Raw genomic sequence first — 25,570 nt, 5'->3', positions numbered from 1 at the left:
TATTTTTTTATAGCCCAACCCTGATCTGTACTTCTCCACAACTTTGTCCCTGACCTGTTTGGAGAGTTCCTTTGTCTTCATAGTGCCGCTTGCTTGGTGGTGCCCCTTGCTTACTGGTATTGCAGACTCTGGGGCCTTTCAGAACAGGTGTATATATACTGAGATCATGTGACAGATCATGTGACACTTACATTGCACACAGGTGGACTGTATTTAACTAATTATGTCACTTCTGAAGGTAATTGGTTGCACCAGATCTTATTTAGAGGCTTCATAGCAAAGGGGGTGAATACATAGGCATGCACCACTTTTCTGTTTTTTATTAGTATTTGAAACAAGAAAATGTTTTCATTTCACTTCACTAATTTGGACTATTTTGTGTATGTCCATTACATGAAATCCAAATAAAAATCTATTTAAATTACAGGTTGTAATGCAACAAAATAGGAAAAATGCCAAGGGGGGTGAATACTTTTGCAAGGCACTGTACAGAGTATAAGCCAAACTAAACAACTACTTGGTAATTTGGCATATGAACTCATTTCAAGGCATGCCAGTTTTCCAGAAAGTAGTGAAATTTCGTAAAGTGAGATGTACACTCAGTGGCTAGTTTATTAGGTACACCCATCTAGTACTGGGTCAGACCACCGTTTGCATCCAAAACAGCCTAAATACTTTGGGGCATGGAAACATTGCTCAATTAGTATCAAGGGACCTAACGTGTGCCAGGTAAAAATTCCCCACACCATTACACCGCAACGAGCCTGTAACGTTGATCCCAGGAAAGATGAGGCCATGGACTCATGCTGCTTACACCAAATCCTGACTCTGCCATCAGCATGATGCAACAGGAACCGGGATTCGTCAAACCAGGGGATGTTTTTCCACTCCTCAATTGTCCAGTGTTGGCAATCACGTGCCCACTGGAACCGCTTCTTCTTGTTTTCAGCTGATAGGAGTGGAACCTGGTGTGGTCGTCTGCTGCAATAGCCTATCAATAGCCTATCTGTAACAAGGGCCGACGAGTTGTGCGTTCCGAGATGCAGTTCTGCACACCACTGTTGTCATATGCCGTTATTTGATTGTTTGTGGCCCGCCTGTTAACTTGCTAGATTCTTGCCATTCTCCTTCAACCTCTCATCAACGAGCTATTTTCACCCACAGGACTGCCTCTGACTGGATGTTTTTTTGTGTGCATTTTCGGGAAAACCCTAGACACGTTCTTGCCTGAAAAGCCCAGGAGGCCTTCCGTTTCTGAGATACTGGACCCGGCACGCCTTGCACTAACTATCATACCACACTCAAAATCGCTTAGGTCACTCGTTTTGCCCATTCAAACGTTCAATCGAACAGTAACTGAATACCTCAATACCTGTCTACCTGCTTTAGCAAGCCATGGACACGTGACTCACTGTCTGTAGGAGTGAACCATTTTCGTGAACGGGTGTGGTTTACTTATTAAAATTGTAAGTTTTGCTGAGAAGAATAACACTAGAAAATATCAAATTCCTGTAAAAACACATCATGGAACTTCCCCTTGAACTGAATCTAATTTTATGCTTTTCAATTTATCATCCCTTATCATCCCTCATATATTTAACTAAGGTTCAATAAATGGAATTCCAGAGACATCTGGAAATACGTTTTCTCTTCATGCGGCTCACAACTTTTCTCTGAACATGTCCCAAACGTGACATTTAGAAAATGACTCTCAGCCATCACCATGACAAGAACAGTAGCTTGTACTGAAAGACAATATTAAGTTGTTCCATTCCCCTATATGGCAGAGATTCTCCTTTGACAATTAATCAGTCAACTAAACCTCTAAGCCTGCAAGTTGTTCACCACATTTACTGACTCACTCCCAATCCGCCATATGTTTTCCCTCCAACTTGGAATGAAAGGATGTAAATAAATGAATACAACAAGCTGAATAGAATTTTGGGATAGCCGACCGTTCTAAATGTGGACCATTCACTTACTCATCAGTAGCTACCTCATTGAGCTGACTGAGTCTAATTCATGTTACTCATTCTATGAGTGTACTATTGGCAAACTGTGAGAGGGGAAGATCATGAAATGAAGTAGTTTCATAGAAACAAGCCATGCTCGCAGTCAGACTTTCAATATAATTTCTTCTCATTTCCCAATGGACGTGACTGGTAAATATTTAGACAATGGAGCTCAGAGGAGGCCTATGATGTCATTTCCACCTGCATTCTTCAGCCTAATTGTCCATAAAGGAAAACAGTAGATCAGCGTCCAGCAGTAATGTATTATGAATGGCTATGCTTACTGTGCTTGCTGGTGTCTGAAGTGGGACTCGTCCTTTATATTGTTGATAATGAATGAATTGAGAGAGTCAGACAGCACTGTTAGCCTTAGATTTGGCTGTTTGAGTGATGCTAGTTTGGTATTATTCAATGACTTATAACCACATAAATAAACAGAACATGTGAATATGTATGTATTTGGTATTATTATTTAAAAAAATGTTGAGTGAATCACACAGCATAAATGTGGAATCAGCTGTTTTAGTGATGCTTTGTAAATTATAATTTCCTCAGAAATATTCTTCCATTTTGTCATCATGCTTTTAATTCCCTGAGGCTTTGTACGGTTAGCCTGGGGATAAGAGATTGTGTATTTTAAGTGTATTCAACCTTTTTCTAAAGAAAATAAAACGTAATATTCCCCTGTGAGACACAAGTCCAGAGAATGTGGGTGCTTTTCATTCCAACCTGTCCTCTCTGTCAATCAGCAACTCCTAACTGTATTGGATATGGAAACCGTGCGAACACTTTTCTTTTCTCTCGTTCTTTCCTTTCTAAAGGCATTCAGATTTGTATCATTAGTCATAGCTAGACCATAGTCAGTAGTCTAGTAACGGTGGTCACACATAATCTTCTAATGAGCCCGGTCTGCCTGTCCCTGGCCTGCTTTCTGTGCCTCGTTCAATGGAAGGCATTTTGCTGCTCCTGTAATGGCATTCAGACTCTCCAGTAAGTGTTTTTACATTCAAAGCCACAGGCGATTGTGTGAGGCACCATCCAGACCCTGATTAGCATAAGCTTATTGGGGGAAAGCCTCCCCTGGCAGCGGTTCTGGAGTGAATGAGTGCCACTGCCAGTGAGCCAACCACATTGGTATTCTACCACACTGGTAGCTAAAAACTAAAGAAGATAGGAGTCATTCTTTCTCTAGTAGGCCCACCAAAGATGATCACACCATTACTAAAATGTATGCAACCAACGTTGTTGTCATGGCAATCCATAAAAACTCAGACATGTTATACACAACATGTGCTTATGTGGGGAAAGTTTGTATGACATTTCATTTCTCCTTTGTTGTGGACCGTCTGACAATATATTTTATGGATCGTATTTTCATGCCTCCAAGAAATAAATCTGTATTTTCAATACTAGAACATGTACTCTAAAAGTTACTATTAGTGTATAAATGAATTTCTTCATCGTATTGCTACCATTGAGAGGTCTGCAATACTGAGTCATATGAGGTTTGGCCTTGATATGTGAAAGAGAGCAAACCCGCTCTACGTGTTTCCTCGTCTGTGTCCCACTGCCACTGCCCCCGGTTAGAGGGGAATAAGACAGCCCAGGAGTTAACACACTTTAATTCAGCATGACATCATGCAGTGGTAAAAGTGTTCCTGGCTGAGAGTGAGTTGTACATACCACCAGTGTCACGTCCTGGCCAGTATAAGGGTGAATTGTCATTGTAGTTTGGTCAGGAAGTGGCAGAGAGTATTCGTTTTATGTGGTTCAGGGTGGTGTGTTTGTTGAAGGGGCATTTGATTTAAGTATTCCGGGGGGTTTTGGGCACTGTTTGATTTTCATGTATTCTATGTTTAGTCTAGTGTGTCTATTTCTATGTTTGGTTAATTGGGGTTGGGACTCTCAGTTGAAGGCAGGTGTTGTCTATTTGCCTTTGATTGAGAGTCCCATATATTAGGGTGTGTTTGTCATTTGTTGGGAGATTGTTCTGTGTTTAGCCTTGTGCCTTGCCAGACTGTTTTTGTTGATCTTTTGTTATTTTGGTGTTCATTTTGAATTTATTAAAACGTCAAGATGAGCATAGACATACCTGCTTCGTTTTGGTCTCTTCACTACGACAACCAGTGGTGGAACAGGTACCCAATTTTCATACTTGAATAAACGTTAAGATACCTTAATAGAAAATGACTCAAATAAAAGTATCATACTACTTGAGTAAAAGTCTAAAAGTATTTGGTTTTAAATAAACATATAAATATAATTATCAAAAGTAAATGTAATTGCTAAAATATACATAACTATCAAAAGTAGAAGTAAAAGTATAAATCATTTCAAATTCCTTAGATTAATTAAGCAAACCATACAGCACCATTTTCTTGTTTTTAATTACGGATAGACAGGGGCACACTCCAACACTATTAGATCATTTACAAATTAAGCATGTGTCCGTCAGATCAGAGGCAGTACTTTTGGGTGCCATGGAAAATGTACGGAGTAAAAAGTGCATAATTTTCTTTAGGAATGTAGTGAAGTAAAAGTAAAATTTGTCAAAAATATAAATAGTAAAGTACAGATACCCCAAAAAACTACTTAAGTAGTACTTTAAAGTATTTTTACTTAAGTGCTTTATACCACTGCATACCACAGGGACAAAATCACTGAAAGGTAGTCCCTCAGACGACAGTATTATGTATTTTCTAAGCTGCACAGCCGATATATCCTCTTGAACGGGCTGTTTTTTTTTAAGACTAGACACTTTACCCTAATGGACAATAAAGCTTTTGAACTTGACATTTAATTTGACATGAATCCATTGAAAGCATGACTGACTCCATTAAAGAACAACTAAAAATAAGATGCCTGTCTGAACACTCAATGAGGTGACTCATATGGCTTTGTCTTAGTATGCAGACGCCACCTTCAATATATTTTACTAATAATATTGCTCAACATTTTTTAATGACAACACCCTTTAGATGTCCTCTTGTTGAATACCTGAGGTGGGCATCATGCCATGCCGTTTGAAGGATACCCCTGGCTTCCCCTCTTACCCCATGGCCTCACCTTGACTCTGCCTCCACCAACAGGTAAATTAATCTCTCTGGAACAAGTGTGCTCAGGCCCAGTCCTGGCCGTTCTGCCGCCCTAGGCGAGACACACAAAATAATCCGCCCTCCTCCCCAGCAAAACCAGTTACCCCAGTACTTGGGTAAAACACCCCTTTTCTTAAAACAACAAATAACAAAACATTTGTATACTGTAGCCACTTATTCCCCTTCATAGTTTGTTTGCCTAAGCATGACCATCATCCACATACCAAATGTATATCAAACTTTGCTTTGTCAGCAATTGGCCATTGTTTTTAGGGGTGGCTAGTTACCCGATGTTACCCTACAAACCTGAAATCACTGATTATCACTACAATTTATCCCACGGGGGAAACTCCTGGACAGCAGTTGTGAGTAGCTGATTTTCCAAAAATGCATGATGACATTGTCATAAATGTGATCTCCACAGTTTATACCGTAGGCTATTATATTACACTGAACATAAATATAAACGCAACATAAAGTGTTGGTCCCATGTTTCATGAGCTGAAAAAAGCTTATTTCTCAAAAATGTGTTTACATCCCTGTTAGTGAGCGTTTCTCCAAGATAATACATTCACCTGACAGGTGTGGTATATCAAGAAGCTGATTAAACAGCATGATCATTACACAGGTGCACCTTGTGTTGGGGACAATAAAAGGCCACTCTAAAATGTGCAGTTTAGTCATACAACACAATCCCACAGATGTCTCAAGTTTTGAGGGAGCATGCAATTGCATGCTGACTGCGGGAATGTCCACCAAAGCTGTTGCCAGATCATTTAATGTTAATTTCTCTACCATAAGCCACCTCCAATTTCGCAGTATGTCCAACTGGCCTCAACCGCAGAGAGGTTTGCTGATGTTAAAGTTGTGAACAGAGTGGCCCATTGTGGAGGTGGGGTTATGGTATGGGCAGGCATAAGCTACAGACAACCAACACAATTGTATTTTATAGATGGCTATTTGAATGCACAGAGATACGGTGACAAGATCCTGAGGCCCATTGTCGAGACATTCATCCGCCACCATAACCTCATGTTTCAACATGATAATGCACAGCCCCATGTTGCAAGGATCTGTACACAATTCCTGGAAGCTGAAAATATCCCAGTTCTTCCATGGCCTGCATACTCACCATACATGCCACCCATTGCGCATGTTTGGGATGCTCTGGATCGATGTGTATGACAGCAGGTTCCAGTTCCCGCCAATATCCAGCAACTTTGCACAGCCATTGAAGAAGAGTGGGACAATATTTAACAGCCTGATCAACTCTATGCTAAGGAAATGTGTCCTGCTGCATGAAGCAAATGGTGGTGACACCAGATACTGACTGGATTTCTGATCCATGCCCCTTATCTTTTTCTTAAGGTATATGTGACCAACAGATGCATATCAGCTTTTCCACTCATGTGAAATCCATGAATTCATTTCAATTTACAGATGTCCTTGTATGAACTGTAACACAGTACATTTTTTTAAATTGTTTCAGTTTCAGTGTCGATACTTTTTTGACTGAACATTGGTGGAGCGACACAGCAGCTGCTGTTTGAAATACAGGCTACGATCATTTTCTCATCACATAAAGTTCAGCAAGTTGCATTACACAACACTCTCATAAGCCCATCCCATCAGGCAAGAAACCACAAACCTGACAATCCTTATTTGGTCGACACACGCGTCTTTATATCGCTAGACAGTACGTTTGACAGATATAGCTGGCTGGGACAAGAAGACTGAATTATCAGAGGTGAATCGTCGCCGACCACACCATTCTAATCTCGCCAGCATTTATTTATCCGTGACGCGCGCCTGTTCAAAGGGATTTTTCTTTAAACAAAGAGAGTTATATTACTTTTGAGACCACCGCTGCTATGTGCATCTAAATTCCGCATTCACCTAACTCTACCTCGACGGGATTACTGTTTTTACACTGACCTGTTGGAATATACAGTGTTGAAAATGGAAAGGGTAATTTTTACCACATTGTGTTCTGCATTCTTTTTTACAAACTGTGTTTCAGGTGAGTCAGAAACATCATGAACAATTAAAATATAGCCTACAATCCTAAACGCTGTACACTAGAACGATAGTATATGGATTAATCAAATGATGTTGATACTGCATTTAAAAGACATTACGTCCTAATTATTCGTTGGCAATTTCTTGGAACCAGCCTGGTTTACAGTACAGGCAATGCACCCTGTGACCCTGTCATGAAAAGGCACACTGTAGCTAATTATTTTAAGTTTCACTCATTGTCAATGTCTAACAATACATGTAGTTGCTCTTTTTGCTCTTTTTCTAGGGGACTATCCCAAGGCACAGAACGTTTCTTGGTTGTCTATCAACTTCAAAACACTGCTTATGTGGGATCCTAAACCTTCAAACTATTCATACACCGTTGAATATTCTGTGTAAGTAAAGCATTTACATACTGATATTACTGGTTTTTGCATTTGCAGGAAGACGGAACAACACACACACACACAGAGAGACACACACACTAGCCTATGTCTCCATTAAATATTAAAAAGACAGTGCCTATATAACATTATCATGGTAAGTATGCACTAACCTATTCCCCGACTCGGTCTCTGACCTTGAAGAGTCAGGGTGATGTGTTGGAGAGCAGGAAAAATGTGAGGACTGATGTGATCAGACTACACTTTAGATCCGCTAAAAGGTTTTTCAGCAATTGAACCATCTTAACCTGGTGAATAGTTCAAGAAAAAAAAATAAGGAATACAAAATGTTGTATTTATTTAAGTACAATTTGTGTGATATGTGGTGCAATGAGATAAATATTATAATGCAAGTCAAAGATTAAAATAGAATGTGGTACTTTTCTTATTGTTGAACTAAGATATCAACCCAGACCCAATGAATGACCTAAATGCAACAAAAACATTTTTTGAAGATAATGATAATCCTTTGACTGAAACCTACCATTACGTCTATTTCAGTATTGGCCAGAACAGAGAGAGGAACGCTAACAGTATCAGAACGATGCTGTGACTGTATCATAAATATCTCCTTTATTTCAGAATCGGTCAGAACAGAAAGAAGAACCAACACTGTATTAGGACTATGGAGACAGAGTGTGACCTGTCCAACTCTCTGGTGGACCTGAAGGCCATATACTCCGCTGATGTCCTCTCAGAACCTTTACGTGGTGTGAACTCTGACCGCATAGAGTTCCCCCACACAAGCTCGGAGAGGTTCACCCCCTACGAAGATAGTAAGTATTGCATCGCAGCCACCTACACTACATGTCATACCATTTATACTATTTTGTCCCTACGAAGACACTAAGTAACCCAACTACCACCTGTCTACAGTCATATCAATGCACATTTTCCACATTTACCCAGACAAGCACCCCATTCTTATAGAAACCTTTGGTTGCGCTGCCATACCAGTGCAAACTACATTTTCCACATGCGAAGTGGCTCCAATTGTGACAAGCAAGCATGTCAGTCTCTCGTGTTATTTCCCTTCCAGCTCTTATAGGCAGACCTGAGTTCAAGATCGAGGTGAGCAAAGACAAGAGGAAGATCATCCTGTATGTAGAAGACCCTCTCACAGCCCTGTTCAACGAGCAGAACCAACAGAGAACCATCCGGGATGTCTTCGCTGATGAACTGCAGTACAAAGTCACCTTTGGGAAAGCAACAAGCACGGGCAAGGTAAGCTCAAAGGGGAGGGTAATAACAATGACAGCCCTACACTAGATATTTACAGTTCCTCAAAGAACTCGAGCCTGAGGCCGAACCAAGTGAGATAGAGGACATTCGTCAATCGTGTAAGCTCCTTAAAGGAGCAAGTCAAGGAATATAATTAAATGAAATGCAGTTGTAACAGTGTAGGTTCCGTCCCTCTCTTCGCCCCAACCTGGGCTCGAACCAGGGACCCTTGCACACATCAACAACTGACACCCACGAAGCATCGTTACCCATCGTGCCACAAAAGCCGCGGCCCTTGCAACGCAAGGGGAAACCCTACTTCAAGTCTCAGAGCGAGTGACGTCACCGATTGAAACGCTATTAGCGCGCACCACCGCTAAACATTTAAGTTAAAGAATAAGACTAAATAAAATCTAACTTCATTTAAAGTTTGATTTGATTTAGTCAATTTTTTTTTACTTAGATTTTGGTTTGAGATGACAACCAAACACAATTCAATATTACTTTTGAAATACAATATCTAGCTTATTAGCTTGTGGACAAGTTAACAAATTATATGTTGGGTTCACATCTCCAACTCAATCAAAAATATAAGTTTAAGAATGGGATTTAGCCAGTGGCTCAGATGGAAATATCCAAGCAGTAGAGACTTTAAATGTTAATATTTGGTTGCATGGTCAACCAAACACAATTTAATATGACTTTTGTAATACAGTAAATAGCCCAAAGTTAAGGGTTCTCTTACAAACTAATGTAACATTCAACCGTAAAATGAGTAACACATCCATGGCCACATTTTGATGCTACCGTAACTATACATGTCTTATGTAATCATATAAAGCATGCATGTTGAAGATAGCATGCATAGGTCATCGTAGGTCTGTGGAGATCTTCACATTTACTGTAATAATCTGCGCAGAATCAAATGGCATTGATTAATTGCACCATGTACTTTTAATGTAATCTCAACTGCAATCCAGGTCATTTGGTTCTGACCAAGCAAAGTGATAACACGTTCATCTGTTGTATAAATAAAAAAAATATTTGATATTGTATTCCCGTTTGAACTTTGCTGTGCTTTTAAATGGTTGAAAGCGTTGTGATAGACTTTTGGGTGACAATTAAACCAAAAATCAGACATTGTTTTTCTATTGGAATTTGGTTGTGCTTTTAGATGGTTGAAAGCATAGTGATAACACATTAGAAATTCAACTAACTTTTGGCTGTCTTTTTGAGTGGGTGAATATAGGTTTGAATGTCATTGATCAACGTCTCAACCAAATATTTTTATGAATGTGTAATGAATATTTGATAGTTTTATGACAATACAAGCTCTTCTTTATGTAATTCTCCCTCTAGAAAACAAAGATCTCTGCAAGCAGTGAGATAGAGTTAGACACGAGGGATGTAGATCCTGGGGTGAGTTACTGCTTCAACGTGCAGGCCTACATCCCCTCCCGCAGGACAGACAAACAGCTGGGAGAGCTCAGTCAAAGACAGTGCTCACCGGGCGACGATAAGTCCGTCTTTGAAGGTAAGGATACTAACAATGCCAAGGTTGTGGGTTCAAGTCCCACAGGGATCACATACACAACACTGTGCTGCTAGTGGCTTTGGATTAAAGCATCTGCTAAGTGGTATACAGTGCCTTGCAAAAGTATTTAGCCCCCTTGGCATTTTTCCTATTTTGTTGTATTACAACCTGTAATTTAAATGGTTGTATTTGTATTTAATGTAATGGACATAAATAAAATAATACAAATTGGTGAAGTGAAATGAAAAAAAAAATTACTTGTTTCAAATAATTCAAAAAAAAAAAAAATGTTAAAGTGTTGCGTGCATATGTTTTCACCCCCTTTGCTATGAAGCCCCTACATTTATTTATTTATTTTATTTCACCTTTATTTAACCAGGTAGGCAAGTTGAGAACAAGTTCTCATTTACAATTGCGACCTGGCCAAGATAAAGCAAGCAGTTTGACACATACAACAACACAGAGTTACACATGGAGTAAAACAAACATACAGTCGATAATATAGTAGAAAAATAAGTCTATATACAAAGTGAGCAAATGAGGTGAGATAAGGAAGGTAAAAGCAAAAAAGGCCATGGTGGTGAAGTAAATACAATATAGCAAGTGACCAGAGAGATATACCTGCCGGAGCGCGTGCTACAGGTGGGTGCTGCTATGGTGACCTGCGAGCTGAGATAAGGGGGAACTTTACCTAGCAGGGTCTAGTAGATGACCTGGAGCCAGTGGGTTTGGCGATGAGTATGAAGCGAGGGCCAGCCAACAAGAGCCTACAGGTCACAGTGGTGGGTAGTATATGGAGCTTTGGTGACAAAATGGATGGCACTGTGATAGACTGCATCCAATTTATTGAGTAGGGTATTGGAGGCTATTTTGTAAATGACATCGCCGAAGTCGAGGATCGGTAGGATGATCAGTTATACGAGGGTATGTTTGGCATCATGAGTGAAAGATGCTTTGTTGCGAAATAGGAAGCCAATTCTAGATTTAACTTTGGATTGGAGATGTTTGATGTCAGTCTGGAAGGAGAGTTTACAGTCTAACCAGACACCTAGGTATTTGTAGTTGTCCACATATTCTAAGTCAGAACCGTCCAGAGTAGTGATGCTGGACGGGCGGGCAGGTGCAGGCAGCGATCGGTTGAAAAGCATGCATTTAGTTTTACTTGTATTTAAGAGCAGTTGGAGGCCACGGAAGGAGAGTTGTATGGCATTGAAGCTCGTCTGGAGGGTAGTTAACACAGTGTCCAAAGAAGGGCCAGAAGTATACAGAATGGTGTCGTCTGCGTAGAGGTGGATCAGAGACTCACCAGCAACAAGAGCGACATCATTGATGTATACAGAGAAAAGAGTCGGCCCAAGAATTGAACCCTGTGGCACCCCCATAGAGACTGCCAGAGGCCCAGACAACATGCCCTCCGATTTGACACACTGAACTCTATCAGAGAAGTAGTTGGTGAACCAGGCAAGGCAATCATTTGAGAAACCAAGGCTGTTGAGTCTGCCGATGAGGATGTGGTGATTGACATGAGTCGAAAGCCTTGGCCAGGTCAATGAATACGGCTGCACAGTATTGTTTCTTATTGATGGCGGTTAAGATATCGTTTAGGACCTTGAGCGTGGCTGAGGTGCACCCATGACCAGCTCTGAAACCAGATTACATAGCGGAGAAGGTGCGGTGGGATTCGAAATGGTCTGTAATCTGTTTGTTGACTTGGCTTTTGAAGACTTTAGAAAGGCAGGGTAGGATAGATATAGGTCTGTAACAGTTTGGGTCAAGGGTATCCCCCCCTTTGAAGAGGGGGATGACCGCTGCTGCTTTCCAATCTTTGGGAATCTCAGACGACACGAGAGGTTGAACAGGCTAGTAATAAGGGTTGCAACAATTTAGGCAGATAATTATAGAAAGAAAGGGTCCAGATTGTCTAGCCCGGCTGATTTGTAGGGGTCCAGATTTTGCAGGTCTTTCAGAGCATCAGCTGACTGGATTTGGGAGAAGGAGAAATGAGGAAGGCTTGGGCGAGTTGCTGTGGGGGGTGCAGTGCTGTTGACCGGGGTAGGGGTAGCCAGGTGGAAAGCATGGCTAGCCGTAGAAAAATGCTTATTGAAATTCTCAGTTATAGTGGATTTATCAGTGGTGACAGAGTTTCCTATCCTCAGTGCAGTGGGCAGCTGGGAGGAGGTGCTCTTATTCTCCAAGGACTTTACAGTGTCCCAGAACTTTTTTGAGTTTGTGTTGCAGGAAGCAAATTTCTGCTTGAAAAAGCTAGCCTTGGCTTTTCTAAATGCCTGTGTATATTGGTTTCTAACTTCCCTGAAAAGTTGCATATCACGGGGGCTGTTCGATGCTAATGCAGAACGCCACAGGATGTTTTTGTGTTGGTTAAGGGCAGTCAGGTCTGGAGAGAACCAAGGGCTATATCTGTTCCTGGTTCTAAATTTCTTGAATGGGGCATGCTTATTTAAGATGGTGAGGATAGCATTTAAAAAAATAACCAGGCATCCTCTACTGAAGGGATGAGGTCAATATCCTTCCAGGATACCCGGGCCAGGTCGATTAGAAAGGCCTGCTCGCTGAAGTGTTTCAGGGAGCGTTTGACAGTGATAAGTGGAGGTCGTTTGACCGCTGACCCATTACGGGTGCAGGCAATGAGGCAGTGATCGCTGAGATCTTGGTAGAAGTAGAAGTTCAAATTGTTTGGGTACAGACCTGGATAGTAGGACAGAAATATGCAGGCTTTCTCTGCAGTAGATTGCAACACCGCCCCCTTTGGCCGTTCTATCTAGGACATCCGGGTTGGCAGAGTGTGCTAAAGCAGTGAATAAAACATAGGGAGGAGGATTCTAATGTCAACATGCATGAAACCAAGGTTATTACGGTTACAGAAGTCATCAAAAGAGAGCGCCTGGGGAATAGGAGTGGAGCTAGGCACTGCAGGGCCTGGATTCACCTCTACATCGCCAGAGGAACAGAGGAGGAGTAGGATAAGGGTACGGCTAAAATCTATGAGAATTGGTCGTCTAGGACGTCCGGAACAGAGAGTAAAAGGAGCAGGTTTCTGGGGGTGATAAAATAGCTTCAAGGTATAATGTACAGACAAAGGTATGGTAGGATGTGAATACAGTGGAAGTAAACCTAGGCATTGAATGATGATGAGAGAGATATTGTCTCTAGAAACATCATTGAAACCAGGTGATGTCATCGCATGTGTGGGTGGTGGAACTGAGAGGTTGGATAAGATATAATGAGCAGGGCTAGAGGCTCTACAGTGAAATAAGCCAATAAACACTAACCAGAACAGCAATGGACAAGGCATATTAACATTAAGGAGAGGCATGCTTAGCCAAGTGATCAAAATGGTCCAGTGAGTAGTGAGGTCAGTTGCGGTCACGGTGATTCAGACAGCTAGCCGGTCCATGGGTAGCAAGTTGGCAGAAGATGGTCTGTTTTTAGCCACCTCGTGCGTTTCCGTCGGTAGATTAGTGGGGTTCCGTGTGGTAGAGGGGACCAATCCAATTGGCAAAATAGTTATATTTATAGTGGCCCAAGAAAATTGGCCGATAGACCTATTCAGATAGCAGCCGATAAGACAGCGTTCAATAATTTGTTAGCTCTGGGACCGACGTTAGCCAATAGTCACTCGGATAGCAGCTAGCTTGCTGCAAGATCCAGGTGTAAATGTCCAGAGCTTGCGGTAGAAATCCGGGGCTATGGAGAGAAAATGGGTCCAGTATGCTCTGGTCTGAGTCGCGTTGTACAAAACTGGCGATAGCTTTTCGAGCTAAGGGATAGCTGATGACCGCCAACCATGGTTAGCTGAATTCTAACGTTAGCTAGTGAACTGGCTAACTTCTGGCTAGCTTCTGTTGTGGATTTCAGATTTGAGGTAAATAATACTTTTTTTTTAATTGGTGAGGCGGGTTGCAGGAGAGTGTTTTGAAGTTGAGTTTTTAGAAAAAAAATATAAAAAGATATGAGAAGAAAATATGTAAATATACACAGGACACGACAAGACGAGGACGTCTGACTGCTGCCATCTTGGATTGATAAAATAAGATCTGGTGCAACCAATTACCTTCAGAAGTCACATAATTAGTTAAATAAAGACCACATGTGTGCAATCTAAGTGTCACATGATCTCAGTATTTATACACCTGTTCTTAAAGGCCCCAGAGTCTACAACACCACTAAACAAGGGGCACCACCTAGCAAGCGGCACTATGAAGACCAAGGAGCTCTCCAAACAGGTCAGGGACAAAGTTGTGAAGTACAGATCAGGGTTGGGTTATAAAAAAATATCAGAAACTTTGAATATCCCATGGCGCACCATTAAATCCATTATTTAAAAAATGGAAAGAATATGGCACCACAACAAACCTGCAAAGAAAGGGCCCCCCACCAAAACTCACAGACGAGGCAAGGAGGGCATTAATCAGAGAGGCATTAAAGAGACCAAAGATAACCCTGAAGGAGCTGCAAAGATCCACAGCGGAGATAGGGGTATCTGTCCATAGGACCAATTTAAGTCATACACTAGACAGAGCTGGCTTTACGGAAGAGTGGCCAGAAAAAAATAAGCAAACTTGCTTGGTGTTCGCCAAAATGCATGTGGGAGACTCCCCAAACATATGTAAGACGGTACTCTGGTCAGATGAGACTAAAATTTAGCTTTTTGGCCATCAAGGAAAACGCTATGTCTGGCACAAACCCAACACCTCTCATCACCCCGAGAATACCATCCCTACAGTGAAGCATGGTGGTGGCAGCATCATGCTGCGGGGATGTTTTTCATCGACAGGGACTGGGAAACTGGTCAGAATTGAAGGAATGATGGATGGTGCTAAATACAGGGAAATTCTTGAGGGAAACCTGTTTGTCTTCCAGAGATTTGAGACTGGGATGGAGGTTCACCTTCCAGCAGGACAATGACCCTAAGCATACTGCTAAAGCAACATTCGAGTGGGTTAAGGGGAAACATTGAAATGTCTTGGAATGGTCTAGTCAAAGCCCAGACCTCAATCCAATTGAGAATCTGTGGCATGACTTAAAGATTGCTGTACACAAGCGGAACCCATCCAACTTGAAGGAGCTGGAGCAGTTTTGCTTTGAAGAATGGGCAAAAATCCCAGTGGCTAGATATGCGAAGCTTATAGAGACATACCCCAAGAGACTTGCAGCTGTAATTGCTGCAATAGGTGGCTCTACAAAGTATTGACTTTGGGGGGGTGAATAGTTATGCACGCTCAAGTTCTGTTTTTTTTGTCAAATTCTTGTTTGTTTCACAAAAATATTTAGCATCTTCAAAGTGGTAGGCATGTTGTGTAAATCAAATGATACAAATCCCCAAAAATGTATTTTAATTCCAGGTTGTAAGGCAACAAAGTAGGAAAAATGCAATGGGAGGTGAATACTTTCACAAGCCACTGTACGTATATATTATTGTGATAAGTAGTACTACTGAGGTTTACTGTAGCAGGGTTGGTGTCTTTTATTCTCCCGAGTGGCACAGCAGTCGAAGGCACTGCATCTCAGGTCCTACCGTGTCACTACAGACACCCTGGTTCGATTCCAGGCTGTATCACAACCGGCCGTGATTGGGAGTCCCATAGGGCGGCAAATAATTGGCCCAGCGTCGTCCGGGTTTGGCCGGTGTAGGCCGTCATTGTAAATAAGAATTTGTTCTTAACTGACTTGCCTAGTTAAATAAAGGTTTCATAAAAAAATGGATATAATTCTATATAATTAAAGAACATTTCTGGCTCATGGGTCAGCCTTGATCTTTTTGACAAGATGTGTTCATTAAAGGAATTTGGCCCCGTTTTAATATATTCTGCAACTCGATAATTCATGTTGGCCATTATATTTTTAAGGGAGTTCAGATATGCATCTGTGGTACTGAGGATATCAAATCCTTACCCACTCAGCTAATGCCAAGTCCTAGTATTATAAATGTAGAATCATTCATGATGAGAAGAGGGTTATAGGTGCTGATCATATCTCCTAGTGGGCCAATCGGGATGGGAATGCGAAGGATTAAATAAGCAAATGAATTACTAATGTTTAGACTGAATGTGGATTCCCTGTGTGTGTGTTTGTGTGTGCATGTGAATCACCGTCTAGCCCAATAATGGTTCGCAACCCTATTTCCTCTCCAGAGTATGGGATCGGTGTGATCGCTACGTTCATCCTACTTATCATTATAATCATAGTAGTGGCTATCGGAGTCACAGTGGTGTGCTACAGACGCAGAAGGAATGCCAACAGAAGTGGAAAAGAGGGAGTGCCACTAAGAAGTGTGTAAAAAGGGAGTGCATCATTGACACGCTTGGGAATACAAGGTACAACTTAACTGGATTTACACTTTGAAAGGGAGTCTGCAGGGGCAGCCCCAGTTCAACATTCCACTGTCAAACACTGGAGTTCACCATTTTGTTTCTGTGAAACTGCCCAGTGAATATGGTACACGTACTGTAGTGTATATTTTGTTTCCATACAATGCTGCAAATATCCTCCTTTTTGATTTTGTGACTGGTACTTCTACTTCTGTGAATATTAGCTTTTAGAAACACTACCAACTCTTATTTTATTGTGTTTTATATAGTTTTTAACTTGATGTAATCTTTGGTAAAATATAACTTTATTTTGGGAGACTGCTGAATACTAAATCATATGGGAAATTAAGATTAGTAGGATCATATATCATTTTTTATTACGATGCTTAATTTATTATGTGTAGCCATTCTGAAAGTAATCTTTGTATTTTAGGTTATCAGTAGATACAGTAGCCTATATGTTGAAACTAAATTATTTTGCGTAAGTTTTGCCTTATAAATATTTAATATATTTACACTGAGTGTACAAAACATTAGGAACAGCTGCTCTTTCCATAATATAGACTTTCCAGGTGAAAGCTATGAACCCTTATTCATGTCACCTGTTAAATCCACTTCAATCAGTGAAGATGAAGGGGAGGAGACAAGTTAAATAATAGTTTTTAAACCTTGAGACAGTTGAGATATGGATTGTGTATGTGTGCTATTCAGAAGGTGAATGGGCAAGACAAAAGGTTTACTGTAAGTGCCTTTAAACGGGGTATGTTAGTAGTTGCCCTGTGCACCGGTTTGAGTGCGTCAATAACTGCAATGCTGCTGGGTTTCTCACGCTCAACAGTTTCTCGTGTGTATCAAGAATGGTCCACCACTCAAAGGACATCCAGCCAACTTGACATAACTGTGGGAAGTAGTGGAGTCAACATGGGCCGGCATCCCTAAGGAACGCTCAACACCTTGTAGAGTCCATACCCCAAAGAATTGAGGCTGTTCTGAGGGCAAAAGTGTTGCAACTCAATATTAGGAAGGTGTTTTTAATATTTTGTACACTCAGTGTATGATAAAACATGATGTAAAATAATCAAAGCAAAATTAAACACTTATATAACTGTGGAATCTGGTACTAATATGGTACTCTTGTTTGATTTTATTGGCATTTTCATAATAAAGTCTTATCATTAATTTGTGGTAATGTGTTTATCTTTGATATGAGACATTGTTGAAAAGTGGGGGAATGTTATGTTAATGTTAATGTGACTGTCTGGTGAGAAAGATTACGTAACTTGAGCGTTATCACAGCACACATCAGTCTTGTGTAGTTCCTGCAAAAAAGGTCTACCCAGCACCATCTACAGGTCATTCAACTGACAAATATTTCACAATGTTTTGGGGTGGGTATTTTGAAGAAAAATAGAATGCATTCAAAACAGAATTACAATTCAGAGAATCATTTAATTTTTTTACAGTCCAAGACAATTATTAATCAAAAGAAAACAGAGTTAAAAGATTCATTGAACTAGAATGAGATGTTTTCAGTTTTGTAAACTGCTTAAAGATACAGTATGCCCTTAGAAACAGTCAGCATATTAGGCCTGCAGTAGTTCATTGTTGACTATCTCGTGATGCCGTTGCCTGTGTCAGACTTTGCGTTTTGCCAGTCCTGTTTGGTAAACACATTTCCCATCAGTCTGGATGTAGCTGACAGTCATATTGTTCTCTGTGACTTCAAAGTAAGCGAACCCACCGGATGTATGGTTGACAGCGTTGGAGAACCGTTGCCATGAAGACGGGAAGCTGTTGATATTATGAATGGAAATTTCTGTAAAGGCCCCGCTCCCGCTGACCACATAAGAACTCCCATCATCCTCTCTGATAAACTGGTAGGAGTATGAAAAGGCAGGTCAACATCAGTTGTTCAAATAAGTGACTGAGATGGCAACATTTGTCTATTCAAACTGTAACATTGAACCCATGTTATTGTATGTACGTATATGGTCATAACATGCATGATAACCCACCTGTATACTGTGGTCATGACCACTTAGGTAGACTGTGACATCATACTTCTTCAGCAGTGGCCGTAGTCTATCCACAAGACACTTAGTGGGGCCGTGATCCCCAATGGACCACACAGGATAGTGACCAGCTACCACAATGAACTCTGACCTGGGAGAAATAGACACAAGACCGTGTTAGCCGGCTGAGCTAAAGCATGGGCATTCGCTTTGGGGAGCTAAAACAATTCTTTGTCTCAGGCAAGGTGACTCATAATGTAAGTCTGGCTTACTGAACCTTTTCTGTTACAGGAGTATCTAGTCCTCATACGGTAACAGCTTGAGAAATGTATGTGTAGCGGTGGGAAGTGAAGGTCTCTTGATTAAAAGAGTGATGAGAGTGGAGGAGTGGAGTTTTGAGAGTGGAGGAGGCTAGTCAGTCGGATCTCTACAAACATGCTCTGAAATCTTCACATTCTTTTCCCGAGACTCAAACAACAACTTGTCAGATCGGAGACTTTTCTTTCCTCTGAACCGTGAAAAACATTGAATCCATCCACGTGTTATTTAAGTGTTAAGTTGTCTGCTGTTCCACCTCAGTGGTTTGACAGATGTAATTGAACATGTACTTAAGAGGCTGTGTTTGACCTGTTGTGTTTTAGGGCCAGTTTCTCAAATCTAGATTAAGCCTAGTCCTGGACTGAGAGCAGGGTCAAATCTCCATTCGGCTTTTCAGTCCAGGACTATGCTTAATCTAGATTCGAGAAACTGGCACTGAAACACAACAGTTCAAACACAGGATCTTAAGTACACACTATGCTTAATCTAGGTCCAGGAAACTGGACCATATGGATTTACTTGCTGTTTGCCAGTCTGGAGTTGATCCAGTCTAACTGCTTGGCAGCAGCCTCCGGGTCCTCTTCTCCTTTGGGCTGGGTCCCCTCATAGGTGTTCCCACATAGCACTACGGTGTCAACCATCAGGACGGTCACTGACACGTTACTCTGGGGAACCTTGAACTGGAGCTCGTAGTACAACTCAGGGAACCTCCTGAGGTAACGAGGAGAGAACACAGCCGTTATGGTTCTGTGTAGCTCAGTTGGTAAGCAACAAAAAGGTTGTGGGCAATTCCCACAGGGATCACATACTAAAAGTGTATGTACAATTTGGATAAAAGCATCTGATAAGTTGAATATGAATATTGGGTCCCACTTTAAACTAATAAAGGCTATATACACAGTATACAAAACATTAAGAACACCTGCTCTTTCAGTGACAGACTGACCAGTTGAATCCAGGTGAAAGCTATGATCCCTTATGTCACTTCAATCAGTGTAGATGAAGGAGAGGAGACCGGTTAAATAATGATTTTCAAGCCTGGTGACAATTGAGAAATGGATTGTGTGTGCCATTCAGAAGGTGAATGGGCAAGACAAAAGATTTAAAGCCCCTAGAGTCGATTAAATCCACATCAAAACTCATCAGTTTAAGCTAGAGATATCCGTTTTTTTGCATTGGATGCGTCTCAATCGCACTTCCACATCAGCAGTGAAGTAGCAGAGCTAGAGCGGTGTTTGTCCTACCATTAGACATCCCAAAAATCGGTCTTCTCACGAAATTGTCTGTAGCGTCCGAACAGCCTACAAACTATTATGACCACTCTATGGAAAGGCGAGACTCTCACTTACGAACACGATGGTGTTCTCCGTTTTGCTCTATGACCCCCACAAGTGTCATAGGACTCATCTGAAGTCGGTACCATTGATGTGCCAACTTGTTTGAAGCGACCAAACCGTTTCGGCTACAAACTAATTTGACCCCACTGTGGAAACGGGACATTGTCACGAATATGATGGTGTTCACTGTGTTTCTCTAACACCTCCACTAGTGTCATGGGACTTGTCTGAAGGTAACCGGTAGAAAGAATTATGGTGTATGGAGGTAGTTTGTGCCTACCCCCATAAAAGGGGTTAAATATGTGTTAAAAAAAATATAACAATAATAATTGTAGTAAAGGCCAAATTCAATATTTTATCTTGAAAAAATGTAAACACAGTATGAGTCAAAACTTTGGATACACCTACTCATTCCAGGGTTTTCTTTATTTTTATTATTTTCAACATTGTAGAGTGTTAAACAAATCAATATATGTTTATTTGAGAATCTTCAATGTAGCCACCCTTTGCCGTGATGACAGCTTTGCACACTCTTGGCATTCTCTCAACCAGCTTCATGAGGAAGTCACCTGGAATGCATTTCAAATAACAGGCGTGCCTTGTTTGTGGAATTTCTTTCCTTAATGCAGGTGTGTTGTGACAAGTTAGGGGTGTTATACAGAAGATAGCCCTATTTGGTCCATATTATGGCAAGAACAGCTCAAATAAGCAAAGAGAAACGACAGTCCATCATTACTTTAAGACATGAAGGTCAGTCAGTGCGGAACATTTCAAGAACTTTGAACGTTTGTTCAAGTGCAGTCGCAAAAACCATCGAGCTATGATGAAACTGGCTCTCATGAGGACCGCCACAGGAAAGGAAGACCCAGAGTTACCACTGCTGCAGAGGATAAGTTCATTAGAGTTAACTACACCTTAGATTGCAGCCCAAATAAATGCTTCAGAGTTCAAGTAACAGACACATCTCAACATCAACTGTTCAGAGGAGACTGCGTGAATCAGGCATTAATGGTCAAATTGCTGCAAAGAATCCACTACTAAAGGACACCAATGAGAAGAAGAGACTTGCTTTGGCCAAGAAACATGAGCAATAGACATTAGACCGGTGGAAATCTGTCCTTTGGTCTGATGAGTCCAAATTTTAGATTTTGGCTTCCAACCGCCATGCCTTTGTGAGATGCAGAGTAGGTGAACAGATGATCTCTGCATGTGTGGTTCCCACCATGAAGCATGGAGGGGTGATGGTGTGGAGGTGCTTTGCTGGTGACACTGTCTTTGATTTATTTATAATTCAAGGCACACTTAACCAGCATTGGTACCACAGCATTCTGCAGCAATACCCCATCCCACCTGTTTTGCACCTAGTGGGACTATCATTTGTTTTTCAACATGACAATGACCCAAAATACACCTCTAGGCTGTGTAAGGACTATTTGACCAAGGAGAGTGATGGAGTGCTGCATCAGATGACCTGGCCAATTGAAATGGTTTGGGATGAGTAGGACCAGAGTGAAGGAAAAGCAGCCAACAACTGCTCAGCATATGTTGGAACTCCTTCAAGACTGTTGGAAAAGCATTCCAGGTGAAGTTGGTTGAGAGAATGCCAAGAGTGTGCAAAGCTGTTATCAAGGCAAAGGGTGGCTAATTTGAAGAATCTAAAATCTAAAATATATGTTGATTTGTTTAACACTTTTTATGTTACCAAATGATTCCATATGTGTTATTTCATAGTTTTGATGTCTTCACTATTATTCTACTATGTCGAAAATAGTAAAAATAAAGAAAAATCCTTGAATGAGTAGGTGTGTCCAAACGTTTGTCCAATCAAATAGCTAAATGATCCATAGTATGACCATCTTAAAACAATTCCACACATCAGTCTAGAAGCCCCTCCCAAAGTGCCTTTGAATGGGGTATGGTGATAGGTGCCAGGCGCACTGGTTTGAATGTGTCAAGTTCAAGAACTGCAACGCTGCTGGGTTTTTCATGCTCAACAGTTTCCCGTGTGTATCAAAAAAGGTCCACCACCCAAAGGACATCCAGTCAACTTGACACAACTGTGGGAAGCATTAGAGTCAACATGGGCCAGCATCTCTGTGGAATGCTTTTGACACCCTGTAGAGTCCATGCACCAACAAATTGAGGCTGTTCTGAGGGCAAAAGGGCATGCAACTCAATATTAGGAAGGTGTTCCTAATGTTTTGTACGCTCAGTGTACAGTATATAGCATACAGAAATAATTCTTAAGCACTGCATAAAGGCTTCACAAATCCTCTGTAAGCTTATGTCTTAAATATTCACAGTGTGAATTTGGCAATTCACCCTATAGTGGGATTGTTTATTTCACCCTTTATATACCATGAAATTCTCTTATAGGGGATATGTGAAACCTTTATGTATGCTATATAAAGCCTTTATAAGTTGTACTTTTAAAGTGGGACCAAACATTGCATTCAGGATGTGGTGAAAACAATCAAAACACACAGTTTATCTAGTGCACTGTTAAAGATGCTCACCATCTCTCCGATCTGTTGGAGTAAGCAATCTGAGCAGACACATTTTTTAGATGGTCGTGGTTTCCCGCCACAAGGTACCATGGGACGTCAACGAGTGATGGTTGAGAGAAGACACGCTCAAAGGTGTGCTGCAGGAAGAAAAATTATATTATCACCCAGGAAAATGACTGATGCAAATTCACAAGAAAAAAATAATTGAAATACTCGTTTTTTTGTTCCTATTTTCTATTATCCATTTTAACATAATTATGTTACATATCATGTGTGCTGCAAAACTACTAATATCCCACTGCTCTGTAGAACTAGTTCGTGTACAATATGCTACCACAAGAGGGCAGGCATTTGCTTCACTTCTTTATTTGTTTTTTCACAAGAAGATAATCACATCCATCGGCACACACTGGTTGAATCAACGTTGTTTCCAATTGGCGTCTGTGCCCAGTGGGATGGCTCTAGAAGAGTTCGTTGAGCGAAAGTGCCCTCTCCACTATCAACTTAATACAGCTCAATCTGTCAATCTGTGTTATGTCACTGTGTACTCAACAAACCACATTCCCTCTGTCACAAAGCTGGGTGGCTAGAAACACGGAACCACTGAATAGCTCATCGTAATATACCTACTACTGTACATACCATTTTATCTTCCTAATTATATTGTCTGTACACACCACATATTTATATTCTCACTAATATATCTACCTTGATCGTTATTTCTTTATTTCTTGTTTAGATTTTTATATTATTCTGTATTTGTATTGTATTTGCGAGACATTCTACTGAACTGACCGAACACAAGCATTTCCCTGCACCTGACATAACACCTGCAAATCTGTGTACGAGACCAATAAACTTTGATTTGATATTGTACACAACACCAATGTACACAAGACCTATCTAAACACAGAATGGATCATAATATATTTACCCTGCCCTTTGTAGTTAAAGTGTTGTACGTTTTACAATATAACATTACCACTGTGTTTTGAGTGTATTGAAGTGTGAACTATGAACTGTGTTTTTGTGTGAACTGACCTTGAAGCGTGGGTCATCCACGTCCTTCACTCCGTCATAGTAGAAGTGGTCTCCCAGACTGAGGACAAAGTCCAGTCCCAGGGTCTGGGCCGCCCAGGACATCTCCTCAGCGATGGCCTCCTCATGAGGGGTGTAGTAAGGGAAGAGCGGGAGTCCTCCCCAGTCCCCCAGCCCAACGAACCGCAGCGATGCTAAAGGACAGGTATAACCAACACAGCAGACCAATCACACATCATTCTTCTGCTACTTTTTATTTCAGACTATCTCATGTGCTTGAACCAAAAACAGATGAGTCTTTGGTACAATTACATTACAGTCTGATTTGAAATTGATAATATAAAACAGCCACACTTACAGATAACAGGGATAGATAGAAAACTGTACCTTGATCCAGTGGTTGGCAGTGAGGCCAGAATGAATGTAAGCACACCAGTAGCAGCAGATATAACCTATCCATTATGCCAGGGTGGAGAGGAATAGACTTACTAACAAAGAAAACTAACAGTTGAGCAGTTGGTCAGTGTGTCACAATGCTGTAACAGAAAGAAGATTTCTATTTGTTCTCTTTAGAACTGTTCATATAGAGGAAGCAGTATTGTTGTTTCAGAATAACTTCCTGTATTGAGCCAATTCAGAAGACAAGATTGAACAACGGATAGGCTAGCCGCTAGACAATGAATTTAAGTGATCAAATTAGCATATAATAGTATATTTGGAATGTAAATAAATTTGCTACATATGAAAATTACAATTAGATGAAAACCTAACATTTATTAAAAATGTATATAGACAATTTCACCTAAACTTATCTGGACATATTTACAGTCTAACTATAAAACTTCCCTTAGTCTGTCTCGATTTAATGATTAACATGGAAAGAAAGGTCAGGTCAAGTCACGTGTGTACTTGAGTTCTGTACTCTGTACCAGTGGATGTCAATGACCTTTCACCTATTACGCCGGAGATGTACAAAGACAGGGCGTGTTCAATGTAAAGCTCAGGTACCTTTTTTTATGACTCTGCTGTCTGTGCCAAGGTTAAAATGGGAAAGTCATTGCTACATTACGTGCCTTTACGAAACGCATCTATGAGCAACTCAAGTATCCTTATAAAACAAAGACATAGTGTAAAAATCGCAGCACTTATCAAACTTAACTCTATGAAATAAAATATACAACAACTTACTACTCTGTATGTGGAGTTAATTGAGAGGACGACAGAACACACTTATTTTCTGACGGTATGTTTGAACTCTGACCAAGGTAACCTTTCACTCACATTCTCCAGAGAGGTATCAGCTTCTATCAGGGTTGACACGTTTCTGTCTCCTCCCATCAGGCGACCCCAGCGCAGGCTTCAATCATACTACCTACCAAAGAGAATGCATTAAGGTTGAACAACTCTGTCTACCTGCCCTTCCCATTCCTCCTATTTACAGTCTAGATCCTCTATGGGCTTTGTAGGACATAAACCATAAGCCAACTAAACACCTGTCCCCCCATGTAACCCTGTGATAATATGACAGTCTAGTCCAGTCACGGTCTCTTTTTAATGAAAATGTTATGTTGATACAGATATTGCAGGTCCATGCTCTTTTTAGTGTCAAGCCACAGTATTATAATCTCTCTCCCATATGAAACCATGAGTTCTGCAGAGGCTGTTAATTTACAGTTCAGTAAAAACATGAACTTCGTTACAGTAT

At 40.9% G+C, this 25,570-nt stretch overlaps 2 protein-coding genes across 5 annotated transcripts; one reads left to right on the top strand and one right to left on the bottom strand.

The window, feature by feature from the left end:
- The first annotated feature begins 6,740 nt into the window (after positions 1 to 6,740).
- On the top strand, positions 6,741 to 17,832 carry f3a (coagulation factor III, tissue factor a). Of its 3 annotated transcripts, none has more exons than XM_014157344.2 (6): positions 6,741 to 7,127; positions 7,389 to 7,521; positions 8,152 to 8,345; positions 8,609 to 8,793; positions 10,150 to 10,324; positions 16,477 to 17,832. In XM_014157344.2, exons 1-6 carry the CDS (start codon positions 7,067 to 7,069, stop codon positions 16,620 to 16,622), a joined length of 894 nt encoding a protein of 297 aa, XP_014012819.1. In that variant the 5' UTR covers positions 6,741 to 7,066; the 3' UTR covers positions 16,623 to 17,832. The 3 variants fall into 3 exon arrangements, with proteins under 3 accessions (XP_014012819.1, XP_014012820.1, XP_014012821.1); XM_014157345.2 differs by having other exon boundaries at positions 6,743 to 7,127; positions 7,413 to 7,521; XM_014157346.2 differs by having other exon boundaries at positions 6,744 to 7,075; positions 7,413 to 7,521.
- Positions 17,833 to 18,082: 250 nt separating this feature from the next.
- On the bottom strand, positions 18,083 to 24,824 carry acp5b (acid phosphatase 5b, tartrate resistant). Of its 2 annotated transcripts, XM_014157343.2 has the most exons (6): positions 24,253 to 24,715; positions 23,869 to 24,059; positions 22,837 to 22,964; positions 19,503 to 19,694; positions 18,669 to 18,816; positions 18,083 to 18,527 (listed from the first exon to the last, which is right to left on the bottom strand). In XM_014157343.2, the coding sequence occupies exons 1-6, from the start codon at positions 24,323 to 24,325 to the stop codon at positions 18,288 to 18,290; spliced, it is 972 nt and encodes a 323-aa protein (XP_014012818.1). In that variant the 5' UTR covers positions 24,326 to 24,715; the 3' UTR covers positions 18,083 to 18,287. The 2 variants fall into 2 exon arrangements, with proteins under 2 accessions (XP_014012818.1, XP_045558066.1); XM_045702110.1 differs by lacking the exon at positions 19,503 to 19,694 and having other exon boundaries at positions 24,253 to 24,824.
- Between the last annotated feature and the right edge of the window lie 746 nt (positions 24,825 to 25,570).

The sequence above is a fragment of the Salmo salar genome, chromosome ssa19 (genome assembly GCF_905237065.1).
Source record: "Salmo salar chromosome ssa19, Ssal_v3.1, whole genome shotgun sequence".
Classification (NCBI taxonomy): Eukaryota; Metazoa; Chordata; class Actinopteri; order Salmoniformes; family Salmonidae; genus Salmo; species Salmo salar.
This window is presented reverse-complemented; position numbering and strand designations above follow the sequence as displayed.

Bases quoted from the DNA above. Each gene is read 5' to 3' on its own strand.
- f3a (XM_014157344.2), top strand. From the start codon at position 7,067: ATGGAAAGGGTAATTTTTACCACATTGTGTTCTGCATTCTTTTTTACA. The intron at 7,128-7,388 runs GTGAGTCAGAAA...CAATACATGTAG, and splicing joins TTTTACAAACTGTGTTTCAG to TTGCTCTTTTTGCTCTTTTT. The intron at 8,794-10,149 runs GTAAGCTCAAAG...TTCTCCCTCTAG, and splicing joins AAGCAACAAGCACGGGCAAG to AAAACAAAGATCTCTGCAAG.
- acp5b (XM_014157343.2), bottom strand. From the start codon at position 24,325: ATGGATAGGTTATATCTGCTGCTACTGGTGTGCTTACATTCATTCTGG. The intron at 22,965-23,868 runs GTCAGTTCACAC...TTCTTCCTGCAG, and splicing joins TGGATGACCCACGCTTCAAG to CACACCTTTGAGCGTGTCTT. The intron at 18,528-18,668 runs GTGGGTTATCAT...TACTCCTACCAG, and splicing joins GTCATGACCACAGTATACAG to TTTATCAGAGAGGATGATGG.